The sequence below is a fragment of the Hyaena hyaena genome, unplaced genomic scaffold (assembly GCF_003009895.1).
Source record: "Hyaena hyaena isolate Hyena2069 unplaced genomic scaffold, ASM300989v1 scaffold_681, whole genome shotgun sequence".
NCBI lineage: Eukaryota > Metazoa > Chordata > Mammalia > Carnivora > Hyaenidae > Hyaena > Hyaena hyaena.
Genome location: NW_024081307.1, coordinates 674,402 through 689,575, shown reverse-complemented (window position 1 = coordinate 689,575; position 15,174 = coordinate 674,402). Strand labels below are relative to the sequence as shown.

The following is a 15,174-nucleotide window of genomic DNA, read 5'->3' as shown; positions in this document are numbered from 1 at the left end:
TCTTTCTTGTATTTAAAAATAAGGAGATGCTAGGTGCCTGGGTGGCTCAGTCCGTTGAGTCTGATTCTTGGTTTCAGCTCAGGTCATGATCTCATGGCTTGTGAGTTCGAGCCCCACTTTGGGCTGTGTGTTGACAGCTCGTAGCCTGCTTGGGATTCTCTCTCCCTTTCTCCCTCTCTCTCAAAAATAAATAAATATTAAGAAATAAAATTAAATTTAAAAATTTTTAAAGGAGATGCTATATTCTCTCAAAACACATCAAACGCAACCTAAAATATTTTAAAAATGTATTCCATTGCTATAAAATTATTCTCCAAACTTGGCAATTCTTACCATGTTGGAATCATCATGCACTTTCTCGCCAGCAATTCCAGGGCATAATGGGTTGTGGGTGCAGCAGGCTCTCCGAGCACTGTGCCCACACTGACGGCCAGCTCCAGTTCGTTGCCACGAATCAGGTATGCCATAGCAAGCTTGCTCAACAAGAAAACAATCCCTTCAGTTTCAGAGATGCTGGATTGGATCATCTTTCCCTACCCAGCTCATAAAGCAGATGGAGTTGTATTAACCTATAATCAATGATTCTTAAAAATATTGAATGTAATATTCCTATAGCGTACTTATGTAAGTATAAATGCAATTTCCAGATAGAAAAGCTTATCTGACAAAAGGACATACAGGGAATCTTTTTGAGGTCAGAACTTAAGTTTAGAACCCTCGGTAACAGTTCTGTAATTAATTAATAACAGGGTGACTGTGACATCCTCAACATGTCCTTCAATACCTCTATCAGAAAACAATGGTGAGTCTTAAAAGCTTTATCAATAGTGTGCAATGACTATCAATGATCCCCTAAATCTACTATATCTAAGGATACATGCAAAAGAATCCTTCTTACTATACATTTTTCTTCTTAGATTAGAGGATCAAATGGAAAATACCTTAAAAACGTCACTTATGAAGATTACACTAATGTATACTTAAAAATAAGTGCTTTCAAAAGTCAAGTATTCTGAGTCCCCAAGATTTTTCCCTTTATCACACTACTTCTCATATTGGATGAAATATTAAAAAGTAAGGTTGCTATAAATATGTATCTTGTGATAAAAATGAATTGAAAAAAGATTTCACAGTCTGTAGAGTTTATGTGCACTTACGAGGCATGGGAGCTCAGGCAAAATCAGATCTCGCACATAAGTTGCCGTATTTTTTCCACTCAAACACCGTGACGCATCTTAAGAGCTTTGCATTTACATAAACCAATGTGAAATGTACCTCAGTATTATCTACTGCGAGCTGACAACATGCAGCTAACACCGCGCGGCCGTCCTGAAAATACCACTCCGCTAGTTCCTCACTGACTTTGCGCAGGAGTCTAGAAAAGAAAGAGTATGTAGTCTATACAAACAGAAGGTTTCCATCATAAATGAACTCAAGCCCTTTTACAATAAGCTTATTAAGGGATCACATAGGATTTAATTTGGTATCTTGATTCAGGCATATAGTCTGATCTTAGGGAAAGAAAAATCAGGAAAGTAGGTTTTCTCAGCAGACAAACTGATATATATGCAGTCCCCACCCCAAATGTCAGAATACAAGCCTTATTTTCAAAATTTACCAACCTACACTGAATAATTTACAACTCAGCTATAGGGACAGTTAACTGCAGAAGAATTACAGGTTGGACTGAAATTTTCCAAGATTTAGATGGTGACCACAATATGGGTAGTGTATGTTAGATTTTTAAAATACTGAGTTTAGAAATGGCAGAGAATAGTAGCAAAGAACCAGGAAGGAGTATGTTGGTCCCAACGCATTATGTGCTTAACGTTTTATGACTCTTTGTTCTTCAAAAGCATCCTAAAAGTTTAAATATCCAATTTTTTAGACCAGTAATAGAAGGCAATAGATAAGGCACAGGAAAGTAGATTATTAGATTTCAAAAAGGTCAAAAAGAATATTCTAACTTCCATTTCTTTCAAAAAAATTTGTATTTGGACTTCTTTAAAAGGAGCCTAAATTTTATTCCCAGCGCTAATTCTGGTGTTTTGGGATTATGAACAACGTGACTGTGATGTTACCCACACTGACTTCACAGTGAAACATTAATCAAGAGCCCACTTTATTTTCACTGCCTCTCCTCCCTAAACAAGGTTGGTGCTTCCAAGTATTCTGGTACTTTCTCTGCAATCTCTCTACTGAAATGCACACTGCCTCTCTGAAAGAGACACAAAAGGCGTGCAGGGCTCACCTGGTGCCTGACACTGCCCTGTTCACCCAGGGAGGGGCTGGGATGGAGCAGGGTTGTGGCCAGAAGCGAGGGGAGACACCCAGCCCCCTGTACACGGAGAAGAGTGAAGCACATGGGTCTTAAAACAGCCTAAAGGGAAGCCAACCGTTACAATATTGATCCCGCACAAAGGATAAAGCACTCACTCATGAAAGTCTTCCTTGTAGGTAGCATCAGAACATGAAGATCCTTTAGGTGTGGAAACATGTAAGGCCTGCATGTTTCCCTCACAAGCAGCCTGGAATTTAATAAAATTTTTAATTAATTTTTAGCTAATTATTGACAGTTACCCAGTTTCTAAATATTATTCTGATCCAAGTCAGTTGACCCTCTAACAGTATGGGTTTGATCTGTGCGGTCATGTACCTGTACCTGTGTGGTCATGTACCTGTACCTGTGCGACCATGTACCTGTACCTGTGCGATCATGTACCGTATCTGTGCGACCATGTACCTGTACCTGTGTGGTCATGTACCTGTACCTGTGCGGTTATGTACCTGTATCTGTGTGGTCATGTACCTGTACCTGTGTGATCATGTACTTGTACCTGTGCAACAAGCAGGGCTTCCTTAAGCTGACCTCGTGACATAAAAAAATTCACTAATTTTTTCACATCTCCAGTGGCGATGCAGTATGGAATGACATCATCCTTATCTTCCTGGATCAATTGATCAGCTCTCCTAATAAAATAAGAACAATTTTTTTTTATAATACTCTAATTTCAAGGTTCTAAGTTGGACTCAGATTTTTTGAAATATCTAAAGCAGTCAAATATCCAAAATACGTGGTAGATTTCCTAAAACCCTTTTGCATATCACTTCTAAAAGTTTTAGATTTTATAATCAAATCAGATATGGAAGACAAACAAAAGTTATCTGTAATATAAATAGGATACTGTTTTCTCTTAAAAAAAACTTTACATATATTTTAAAAGCACTGAACATTTTAGGTCTTAAAATGAACATAGCTTATCTATTAAAGTAAGCAGTACATTTTCTGAAAATAAGTTGTAAACTATGTGCGATGGGATATCTACTTTCAATTGGATTAATAAATATGTGCATGTCTACTGCATTAAAGACAGTAGAATTTTAAATGTTTTAGGGAGCATAATGCACAATGAATGGAGACCCTCTAAATGCAAGTAGCTTAAAATCATTAAAAAAGAGAAGAGTATAAATACTGATAATAAAATATAGAATACTGTGAGCACCCAAGCAAGGTAGTTTAAAAAAAAAAAGTTCCTGATATGAGGGGAAAATAGGATCCTGATCTTGGAGATTATGAAGAATGTACTTGTGTCTGCCTTTGTCTCTCCGTATACTGTCGGAGTTTCTCTTTTCTTAAATAAGTCTCAAATAGTTTCCCAATGACAAACCAAATTAATTCAACTCTTAATCTGTTGAAAGCTAATCTGGGGGTGACTGGGTGGCTCAGTCGGTTAAGTGCAGGACTTGATTTCAGCTCAGGTTATGATCTCGCAGTTTTGTGACTTCAGCCCTGCATCGGGCTCTGTGTTAACACTGCAGAGCCTGCTTGGGACTCTCTCTCTCCCTCTGTCTCTGCCTCTCCTTGGCTCATGCTTTTTCTGTCTCAAAATCTATGAATAAAATTAAAAAAGAACACTAATCTGGCATACTTAATGTATGCTGGCATTTGCATTAAACTACATTTCAATTTCCAATCTTTGGGGAGGTGTAATAGGCGGTTTCTGTTTGCCCAGCTCACTGTTAACCGTCTCCAGTTTATAGGGTCACTGGAATTCTCCCCAACAATGTGTTTTTAACAATGACACTGATTTTCTTCTTACAGGAATAATATTCCCTCCTAAGGAACTAGGCCTGAGAAATGGTCCATCTCTGAATGGCTGAATCTTCACAACATACACTTAGGAGTTGTGGGGAGACCATTTTCTGGCCACAACATTAATCAAGGAGCTGAGAGAGTCAGGTGCTGGTTTCCAAAAATACATGAAATGGTTTTTGCTGAGGTTGAAACACAACTGTTTTGTAAAAGAAACATCGTCTGCTGACATGACTTCATTAAAGGTTTCAGGGGGACGGATAACATTCACAAGGGTGCGCTGAGAGTGCAGGAACTTGGAACGATTTGGGATTCTTAGAACTTAAGGCAGGGAGCCCACAGCCAGCCTGTGGATGCACTTAATGTTGGGAAAAAAGGTGCCAGGGAACAGTCCACTTTCCAACGGCAAATAAGTTCACCAATCCTTCAGCATTTCGTGCATAGCCTCTGGCAGATTTTTATTTGTACATGTGAGTTGCAGTTGAATTTGCTTCTAAATCATGTCCCGTGGAAGAAAAATCAAAATTTTTCTTTTTTAATGCCAGAAGCAAGGGAATACGTCATTAAATATTAGTCTACAGGCCTAGCCCAGTGCTAGGCACACAGTGAGCACCCTGCACAAATAGAATGGAAAAGGGAACAGTCTTATGCTGTGAGTTGAAATGTGCCTGCCCAAAACATATGCGTAAGCACAAACCACGATCTCTACAAACTAACTGTATTTGGAAATATGTCTTTGCCAATGCAATCAGTTAAGAGGGAGTTACACTAGTTTAGGGTAGACCCTCAATCTGCTATGACTGGTGTCCTCAAAGAAAGAGGGACATGTCCCCAGAGACACACGGCGAGTAAGGCCCCACAAGAAGAAAGCAGGTGGTGGAGCAGTGCACCCATGAGTCAGTGAATGCCAGTGGCTGCCAGAAACCCCAAGAAGCTGGGGAGAAAGCGTGCAGTGGATTCTTTCTCAGAGACCTTGGTAGGAACCAGTCCTCTCGACAACTGGATATTAGACTTCTAGCTTCCGGGCTGTGAGAGAATAAATTTCTGTGGTTCTAAGCCAACTAGTTTATGGTACTTTGTTACAGAGGCCGAAGGAAACCAATACACCTCAGAATGTGTCTTCGTCAGTCCCTCCCTCATATTCCTGGACAAGAGAGGGCACGGCTTGGTGTCCAGAGAGAATTCTTTAGATTGTCAACAGAAGAAGTATTCTGTGAGCTTTAGGTAACCTCTAGAAAATCTTACCACCTATATTTCAGTAGCAATATATTAACCAGCAAGTATGATTACTCATCTGTCAATCCCCCCACTGCCATGGAGACTCTGCCTTCCACGGTCTATCTCAGATGCCAGGTCAAATATATGAACACCAAATGACTTGTAACCAATTTGTCTAATTTTCTGTATTAGCAGACGTAAAATCCAGCTTTTTTAAAGACAACATAAGACTAGAGGCGCCTGGGTGGCTCAGCCAGTTGGGCATCCAACTTCAGCTCAGGGCATGATCTCATGGTTTGTGAGTTCAAGTCCCACGTCAGGCTGTGCTGACAGCTCAGAGCCTGGAGCCTACTTCAGATTCTACGTCTCCTTCTCTGTGTCCCTCTCTCTCTCTGTCCCTCTCCTGCTTGTGCCCTCTTTCTCAAAAATAAACTCAAAACAACATAAGACTAGAAACTCTCAAACGCTACTATCATGTTTATATATTGCTTCCATTTTAACATATTTTAAAACACCTATTCGGACACAGGCCCTGAGCTTACCTCTGCATTAACTTCCTCCAGTATTTCACAGACACCCCTGGTGCGACTGACAGAGCCTTGTCCCACTAGAACAGAAAACAAGAAAGGCAAAGACAAGTGTAGTTTGATTGTACTAACTCTTAATGGACTTGTTTTGCTTTTTAAGTTTTTTAAATGTTTTCTTTATTTCTGAGAGAGAGAGAGGCAGCGTGAGCAGGGGAGAGTCAGAGAGAGGAGACACAGTATCCGAAGGAGGCTCCAGGCTCTGAGCTGTCAGCACAGAGTGTGACATGGGGCTCGAACCCACGAACCCTGAGATCATGACCTGAGCCAAAGTTGGACACTTAACCAACTGAGCCACAAAGGCGCCCCTAATCTTTATATTTTAAAAATTAGACTGTTATTAAAGAAGATCATTGTTCAATCAAGGCAAGTGAGAAAATTATATGGAAAATACAGATTTCACTGAACTCAAGCCTAGAAGGGAAGTGAGGGTGAAGTATTTTAAATATCACAACATGGATCTAAACTTCATTTTAATTAAGGCTCTCCCAAAGAGTAGAATTCTATTACAATTATGGCTAGAAAATTGGCAATTAGCCTGAAAACAACAGATTCAATTTTAAATAGGTCATTGTTTTTTAGTTTGTATTTAAATTCCAGTTAGTTAGCATACAGTATAAAATTAGTTTTGGGTGTACGAAATAGAAAATTTGTAATACTACATTATTTGTAGTCAAGTTACCTTTTTATTTGAGTTTATTTTTACTTATTTTGAGAGAGAGCGAGCGAGCAAGCAGGGGAGGCACAGAGAGATGGAGAGACAAAACCCCAAGCAGGCTCCGCACTGTCAGTGCAGAGCCAGATGTGGGGCTCAGACTCATTAGCCATGAGATCACGACCTGAGCTGACGCCAAGAGTCAGATGCTTAACTGACTGAGCCACCCAGGTGCCCCTGTTGTCATGTTACCTTTTTTAAAAAAAGGGTAATCTAAATTATGCCTTTAGGGGCACGTGGGTGGCTTAGTCGGTTAAGCGTCCGAATTTGGCTCAGGTCATGATCTCATGGTTTGTGGGTTCGAACCCTGTAGCGGGCTGTGTGCTGACAGCTCAGAGCCTGGAGCCTACTTCAGATTCTGTGTCTCCCTCTCTCCGTCTCAAAATTAAATATACTATTAAAAAAATTTAAATTATGCCTTTAGGGAAAATTTGTCTTTATTATAGTAGAGGCAAATGCAAGAAAGCAGTTAAAATGTAGATTAAATGAACTTGGAAATCATTAAACTTTTTCTACAAAAACAGGTCTTGTAAGTGAAAGAATTAAATGTTTTCCTGATGTCACAGTATTAACCTCAAAGAAACAGGAAGTAGAGAAGGAGGTGATGGTGAGCCACTCCTAGGGCGTTCCTGCATCCCGGGGCTGGAAGCACCATGTCTGGATCCTGAAGGACACTGACATCTCACAACAAAGTTCTCAGTCTCCACAACTGCACACGTTATGAAAGTATCGTCATATGTGAATTAAATATAGCTTTAAAAATATACATCCAAATATAAAACTCGGGAAGATGAAGAACTATTTATTTCTTCTTTTTCTTCTTGAATTTGATCAATACTCTTTCTAACAGTGCCCTGCTGAAAAGGTAACTTTTAAGCCAAACCTCTACTTCTTCAGAAGTAAAATTTCTATCTCGCTCCTGAACACTTTACAGCTGGCAATGTCTTTTCAGTAACATTTATAAATGACATTTTGTTTTAGGTCAAGCAGTAATTCACTATTTGCCTCTAGTGTATGGGGGAATAAAAAGGTGAGTAAAGGTAAGTTTAATTTTGATGTATTTTAATGCAACTTTATTGCTCAGTTTTACTGTATTATCATTTATTAGTACACTTAATAGCACTTTGTAATTATAAAATGAACTAACATAGAGTTTTTCATCAACTATGAAATGAGTCCCTGCCGTTGTGGGTTTTTTTTTTTTTTTTTTTTTGGAGGGTTGGGGGAGAATTTTGTTGAACGAAACTAGACATTTAGAAAAACAAAAAGCACCATAAATTTTCACAGACTGAAACCACTCACATAACCAGCATCCAGATCAAGAAACAGAAGCCCCTTGGGGCGCCTGGGTGGCTTAGTCGGTTAAGCGTCCGACTTTCGCTTAGGTCATGATCTCGCGGTTCGTGGGTTCGAGCCCCGCGTCGGGCTCTGTGCTGACTGCCAGCTCAGAGCCTGGAGCCTGTTTCAGTCTGTGACTCCCTCTCTCTCTGACCCTCCCCTGCTCACGCTGTCTCTCTCTCTCCTAGAAAGAAATAAAACATTAAAAAAAAAAAAAAAAAGAAAAGAAACAGAAGCCCCTTCTCCCTTTAGTTCTAGTTTATTTGCTACCCGCTTTCCAACCATAACCACCACCCCAAATTGTAATAGGATAGACTTATCTTTTTTTTTTGGAAAACTCTGTTTTGCTGAATCAGTCCTCTAACTCAGGATGTGCCTTAGGACCCTAATTCACCAGAAAATCCTCAGGGACAACCCTTCTTGTGGCCAGTGTGGGGTTTAGTCACAACAAATCTATTAGCAAGGGGAACCCACTGTGAGCAAATTAGCCAACATGGATATTTTTTAGGTATCAAAGGGAATCAAAGATCCTACCCCAGGGCAGTGGTCCTCAGACTTCCACATGCGTGTGAATAACCTGGAGGGCTAATAAAAGCACAGGTCACCGGGCCACACCCCTCGGGTTTCTGAGTCTGTGGGTCTGGGGTGGGGAATGCACATCTAACCTGTTTCCACGTGATGCTGACGCTGCTGGCCCCGAAAATCTCACTCTGGTAAGTACTGCTCTCTGGTGCACGCCTGACATAAGCTTAATATTCAGTAGATCACCGATACCTGGGATACTGGGTTAAACTCATTGGTTTTAGCATATTACCTCTCCAAGTTCAACCATAAGTTCACAGTATCTCTGAATTTGTCCTAATCTCAAATGTATTTCTGCAGCTTCCTTCAGTCTTTCCTCTTTCGTGGGCACACCAATACCACCACCAAATTTAGACATCTTGACTGTTGTTAATTCTTGGGCTTCAGACTGGTTAAAAAGAAAAGACAATGTTCTAAATTTTGTTATACAAGAGCTGGTGATAAAAGATGACTATAAAAGCATTATATGGGCACATGTTTTAAAAGCATCATAGCACTGGAAGTAAAATATTTTTAAAACTCAATACTTTTTCTTTATAAAACATGATACCTCTTTGACCTTTATATTTTGCTGTGCGTGGGAGTAGAATAGATGTGTGGTATTGGGTAGAGAGAGGCTAAATCCCACTGTCTTTAAAACTTAGCAGGTGTTAAGAGTTAGATACAGCTCCAGGGGCCAAAACGTAGTAAATGACATAGTGATACGTAACTGGTGAAAACATATATAAAAGTCTCAAATAAAAATTAAAAGTGACAGGCTCACTCTCTAGGCTCCCATATTGTCAGGAGGTAAGAGCTGTAGTGCTTAGGTGTCGTTTGTGATCAAGGCACTCCTTTATGAAAATAACTGTTTCTTATGGCTTTTCCGTCCACATCTGACTTAACCACTGATATTTCATTGCAAATATAAAAGCTGCTTCCTCTTTCAGGTCCCAGGACTGGTTTGTTGGTACTGTGTATCACTCCAGGCATAAGGTCCCTGAGTGTTTTGAAATGAAATTCATTTAGAGCTATAACATGGCCAGTTTTCATAAAACATATCCCAGAAGAGAGTGTGTTTGGCCTCTGAGACTAAAATCAGAGTGGTCCACATGTCACGGTCATCTGGTAATAGGGTAAGGGCATTTCAAGTAGTGCCAAGTGACCTTTGAAGAATTTCACAAGATTCAGCCTATACAAACCATGGGCTGCCTTAATGTGATCTCAAATAATTCATACTCTCATGATCGCTTTTTACTATTAATGTCCTTAGTGCTCATTCATTTGTCTACTAACTCTAATTATGCATATTTTAAAAATAATGTTTAAATTTCAACAGCGAAAAGGCAAAAAAAGAAACAACTTTGCTTGAGCACAGGATCCTCGCATACATACTTACGGTTCTAAACTTAATCAGGTGTTTCAAATGCATTATTCCTTCACAGTAGTTCTGAGGGAGCAAGCTGTCATCCTGCCCTTTGACCACCGCAACCAAGTTCCACAGATTGTCGCTGCCCCCTGCAGGCTAAAGGGTTGGTACAGAAAATCCAAAGACAAACAGATCAATTAAAAATCACGCAGAATTTTGCATCTTCACAAATACGATGAAGGCACATCTAAATGGAAAAATGAACACAATTGTAACTATACTTTCTCTCGTTTATTGTTTCTGGCTTCCATTTGTTTTCTAACTCGTATGAGCTATGTTCAGAGGGACCTACTGATGAGCTGGGATGACATGTAAATATGTGATAACCTGAGGACAATGGTTCTAATGACTCACTTAGACTACAAGGAAAATGTTCACTTAATTCCTGTAATACTCACTGAGAAACACTCTGAAAACCATCTCAGCTTCTTCGCTCGAGGATTACCAGTTAGCTTCTCTATTTCGTGTTTAATATCTCTTGATACTTTACCGCACAATAGAGGGGGGGTGCCTTGTTCTACAGCTTGATCTAAACAACACACATAATTCAGTGAGAAAGGACTGCTGAGAAGATGGCACTGAAAAATAAAATCTAATACATGCATACTGGCAATACCCGTGTTCCCGATAATTTCTTCCCACGGTCTGTCTGCCAGAATATTTATTGGTAAAGGAGCGATTAAAGGGGTTAGTGACCAGAGTCTCACTGTAGAGTCCCGGGAACAAGATGCCATGGTGAAGGGACGGCTCGGATGGCATGTTAACCCTGATGGAAAAAAAGAAACCTGTTTTAACTAAAGTAAGCATGGAAAAATATTTTCTATCTGTATGTATCTCATAACACTTCTCCAGAACTGAAGTTATAAAGAAGTGTTTTAAGACAGCACATTTCTATTTTGGCTGAAAATGATACAAGAATATAAGAAATTATTAGCATATTCTATTAATATGGATACAAAATTGAACAATGATTGGCAAACAGTCCCAAGTGAAAATGCTGAAATGATATTTCGGGTGGTTCAAGCATACTGTCACGCCAGTGGAGTACACGGTAATCTGTGCGTTAATGGTGGATGGGGGAAGTCCCAATTACAAGGAGAAGGAACCTCTGGGCCCTTCTAGCTAACAACATCCAGAAAAAGGACCCCTCCCACCCTCAGCCCCTCTGCTTCAGGCCACTGATGGGAGGAATATGGACACAGGTGGCTAGAGTTGGGGACCTTTCTCTAAAGAACCATTTTTTCTCTTAATTCACCTACTACTCCCATCAAAGTTTGGGTCTACAAATGAAAGTGGCATGCAAAAGACACGAAATCTGGTTTCCATACCCAGCTCAATTACGTTTATTGACTTCATATCACATTTAAAAAATGGACTATTGTCCTAAATGTCCATGAGTAAAGGCAGAAGAATGATTTGATAAGTTCTATCTACTTTATCAATGATTCCCTGTTTCACAACTTCTTTCTGGAGTGATGGTAAAGGGAAAAACAATCCATGCCGTTTGGGGGGGGGAGGGTTGTGTGCGCGCGCATACACATACACAGAAACACAATTTCTCATGACATTTTGGATTCTTATCTGTGTATTCTGATATTTCAGTAACAAACAAGTACAATTTATAATAAAATAATATTATTTTAAAATGAAACACTATAAGCCTTCTTAAAAAATACTGTATTTCTCATAAATTATAATCATCATTAATACAACAGAATTTGAAAGTACGTGAAAACCACATTACCATATACATCTGCACCATGATCATAAACAGTATCCAAACAAGTTCCTTCTCGAGTGTCCCACACTTTTATAGTGTAGTCCCAGCTGCCAGACAGGAGGAGGTATGGGATCTCCGGGCTCCACATTAATCCCCTCACCGGTGCAGTGTGGCCACTGAGAATGTTTATGCAAGCATCTTGAGTATAATCCCAGATTCGAACAGAACTGCAAACAGAATACTATGTATGTGATGCCATTCAAGTTATAACTTATCTATAGTACGGACACGTTTTTAGTGGAGCACAATTATTTCTCCATAAACAGGAAAAGCTTTTTAAGTTTCAAGTTATGCTACAATTCTTTTCATCATGGAAATGAACAATTAACTAGGCGAGAAAATCAACATATTTTTTTTCTTACTTTAACTGTTCATTTACTACTGGTACTAAATATACTATTCCACAGTTTACATAATTAAAACATTTCTTTTTTAAAGTGAAATATCCAGAACAGACAAAGCCAAAGGAAAATATGACTAATAATACAGATAAAATAATCTAACAACACTCACATTATCTGTAAATCATGAAAATATAGCATATATGATGATGGGTATTATTTGAACAATCAATTCATCTCTATGCTCTTATCAGAGTAAATCATTCCTTCATGTTTTGGTCAATAAAATAAGTGGCTTAGTCAGTGTGGAATCAGTCTAAAATCAAGTACAAAATTCAAATATTACTGGATTCATGATATTACTTGGATCTACCAATTGTACAAAGTAAAGAAGACACATTCTCTAATTTTATTTCTTTCAGACATATTTATTTATGTTTTCTGTAAAGATTTCCTTCTTCTTCCCCTTATCTTAGTACAGAACAATGGGTCCAGGCATATCACAACCTAACTTTGGGCTCATTTCTTATGTTAGTTAACATCTAAGTTATTTTTGGTTCATATCATTCTTTTATAAATAAGATTATACTAAAGTGAGTTGTATCAAAATAATGTTCTCATAAGAAGCGTTCCCTAGAATAGGTATTTTTGCTTTATGACATAATTTAGATTAGGCAAACATCAGGCTATTGTAAGTATGTTTGGTATTAAAACATGAGAAAAGTTGGATATGCCCCACTGTACATAAGCATTATTTAAAGGTGCCAACAGACTTTCAAGTTTCATTTTCATAAATAAGAAAATGCTTACTGCTACCTTTCTGACAAATATTTCTCAGACAATGGTTGAAGATTATACTTTTTTTTCCACATACCAATAGAATTTAGCCAATGAAGTCTATATGAAGAGACTTAACATAGGGTCAGCTCCTTCACTTTGACATGATAACCTTACTGTAAGTAACATTTCCAGTGATAGCCCACAGAAATTTCACAGTTTTTCTTATGAAATTTGGGTGGATGACACAATGACAAAATTTCAAATGAAAAGAGTTAATTATCCAATATTAAACCTGTGGTGACTGCATACTAGGATTTGTATCTGCCTAAAGTAAGATTTTTCTTACCCAAATTTATCTCGTATTCAAATAGGGACCAAGCTGTACTACGCAAATCTATCCTGTTTGAATATAAAATATAGAAAAGATTCCAGGACCTTCTTCACAACCCCCATCTCCACCAAAATGGTAAATGACTCTCATTTCTAAATACATTCTCTTCACGTTTAAACACATGGTTATCTTCTTTTTCCTATTCCTAATGAAAACAGAGTACAATTGTTTTCCAGATTAAATATTGGGACATTATTTTAAAAATATTCTTCTGTTTTACAGAGATTTATTTGTTTCAGATCTTTTTTCCCCTTTCCAAACTGATCCTTTAAAAAGTTTGTTTCTGTTAACTTTGTTGCTAATAAGGCAGAAATAAACATCCATAGTAAAGAAAACAAGGAAGTAGAAATCATGAATATGTTGCTAACATAAGTGTGGCAAAATTTAATGGACTTTTGTTTAAATGCAATTAGGTAAGTGTTAATTGCCAATGTGTAGTTGTTACATATTTTCAACCCAAAGTTGGATCATATAAATATATACAGTTCTAAAGAATTATAGGCTTATGATTTTAAGGAATAAAAAATTAAAATCCAAAAATACGTACCCATCATCAGAGCCACTGCAAAGAATTCCCTCCCGCAGAGGGGACCATCTGACGTGGAACACTTTGGCAGTGTGCCCACTAAATACTTTCAGTGGCTGATCGGAGCTGGTGGCTACGTAATAGACACGGACATTTTTATCTTCGCAGCCGGTGGCTATCATGTCTCTGAAATACCGCCAATAGCATATTAAAATATGAAAACAGCTGATATTATTTACTACTGATAATTTTTAAATGTATATAGTTCTAATTTCTGAAACTACAATTTTTTTGCTTCCCTAATGAAGTTAGACAGAAAACTCACAGAAGTAAAACCACTATTCCCAGAAACCGCCCTAGTGTGAAGAGTTTCCTTATATTCCCTCTTAATTACTTGAGATTTTAGTTTTTAATCTTAGATACAGGATAATGGAATCCATATTTCTACAAGGTCTTTTTTAAATGTCCAGGTTCATGACTCCTTGAATATTCCTCGTATCTTTGTATTTCACAACTACTGGGTCGTATCGAGGGTCTCCAATGGTGAGTGACTGAGACTTGCCTCCTTGATGATAAGGAAATTACTAATCACGGAAATTTTTCTGTGGCATGAGTACAGATAGCAATGCTTCCCCTGAAGGATGCTGGGAAAGCTTCCCGCAGACAAGGCTGTCCCGGTCGACAGGAAGCTACAGTCCCGGGCTCCCAATTCTCTCTGGTGACTACCCCAGCAGCAGTGAACTGTTCCAGCTAAGGATCCTCTGGAAATATAATATGTGGATCTGATCTTTTAATGATATTTGTTTGTTATTCTCAAGAGACTGAGAGTGAACTAAGCAACCACTTAAACCCTCGTGGTCATACGTGCAATACTGTTCCAAGTGGCGCTAGGGGTACCAGCTCCAGCACTCACAGGGCGGACCCGGGGAGATCACTAATGATCATCAAGGGTCATACAAACAGGCCCCACACTCTAAATGTAAAGACAGGAAGTTACACATTTGAGCCCAATTGTCATCACCACCTTCCTCCAACTTCAAATTACTGGTTTTTTTCATGTGGGTCATAATACTTGTATTTACTTAAGCCCACGTGCAGAAACACATCAGTTTGCAAACTAGGATGCCAATCTGTAAATGTGCATTCTTCTATCTGTCCAAGTCAGGGCCAGTTTCTATACATGGGGAAATATACTTTGCATAATACAAATATTTACATATATATAGGAGTATATCTGTATATTTGTGTGTGTGTGTATACAATACATATATATGGATACATAAATATAAAATCTTAAAAATTAAATGATAAACATTCAAGAAATGCACATACAGACATCCAAATTATAAACTCAGAGAGATCTTATGAATATAAACTTTTAAAAGTTCTAGGTATTTTTCACCTATTTCCTAAGATGT

General features: G+C 38.5%; 1 protein-coding gene across 2 annotated transcripts in view; it reads right to left on the bottom strand.

Annotated features, from left to right (window-relative positions):
- WDR17 (WD repeat domain 17) overlaps positions 1 to 15,174 on the bottom strand; it is an 81,085-nt gene that overhangs the window by 15,272 nt on the left and 50,639 nt on the right. For both annotated transcript variants that reach the window (XM_039217221.1, XM_039217220.1), the window contains exons 12-22: positions 13,778 to 13,942; positions 11,683 to 11,885; positions 10,555 to 10,704; positions 10,337 to 10,467; positions 9,909 to 10,034; positions 8,763 to 8,918; positions 5,854 to 5,918; positions 2,838 to 2,970; positions 2,437 to 2,528; positions 1,276 to 1,375; positions 334 to 473 (exon numbers count right to left, since the gene is read on the bottom strand). In XM_039217221.1, the coding sequence (XP_039073152.1) occupies positions 334 to 473; positions 1,276 to 1,375; positions 2,437 to 2,528; positions 2,838 to 2,970; positions 5,854 to 5,918; positions 8,763 to 8,918; positions 9,909 to 10,034; positions 10,337 to 10,467; positions 10,555 to 10,704; positions 11,683 to 11,885; positions 13,778 to 13,942 (1,461 nt within the window). The remainder of the gene's footprint in view (positions 1 to 333; positions 474 to 1,275; positions 1,376 to 2,436; positions 2,529 to 2,837; positions 2,971 to 5,853; positions 5,919 to 8,762; positions 8,919 to 9,908; positions 10,035 to 10,336; positions 10,468 to 10,554; positions 10,705 to 11,682; positions 11,886 to 13,777; positions 13,943 to 15,174) is intronic.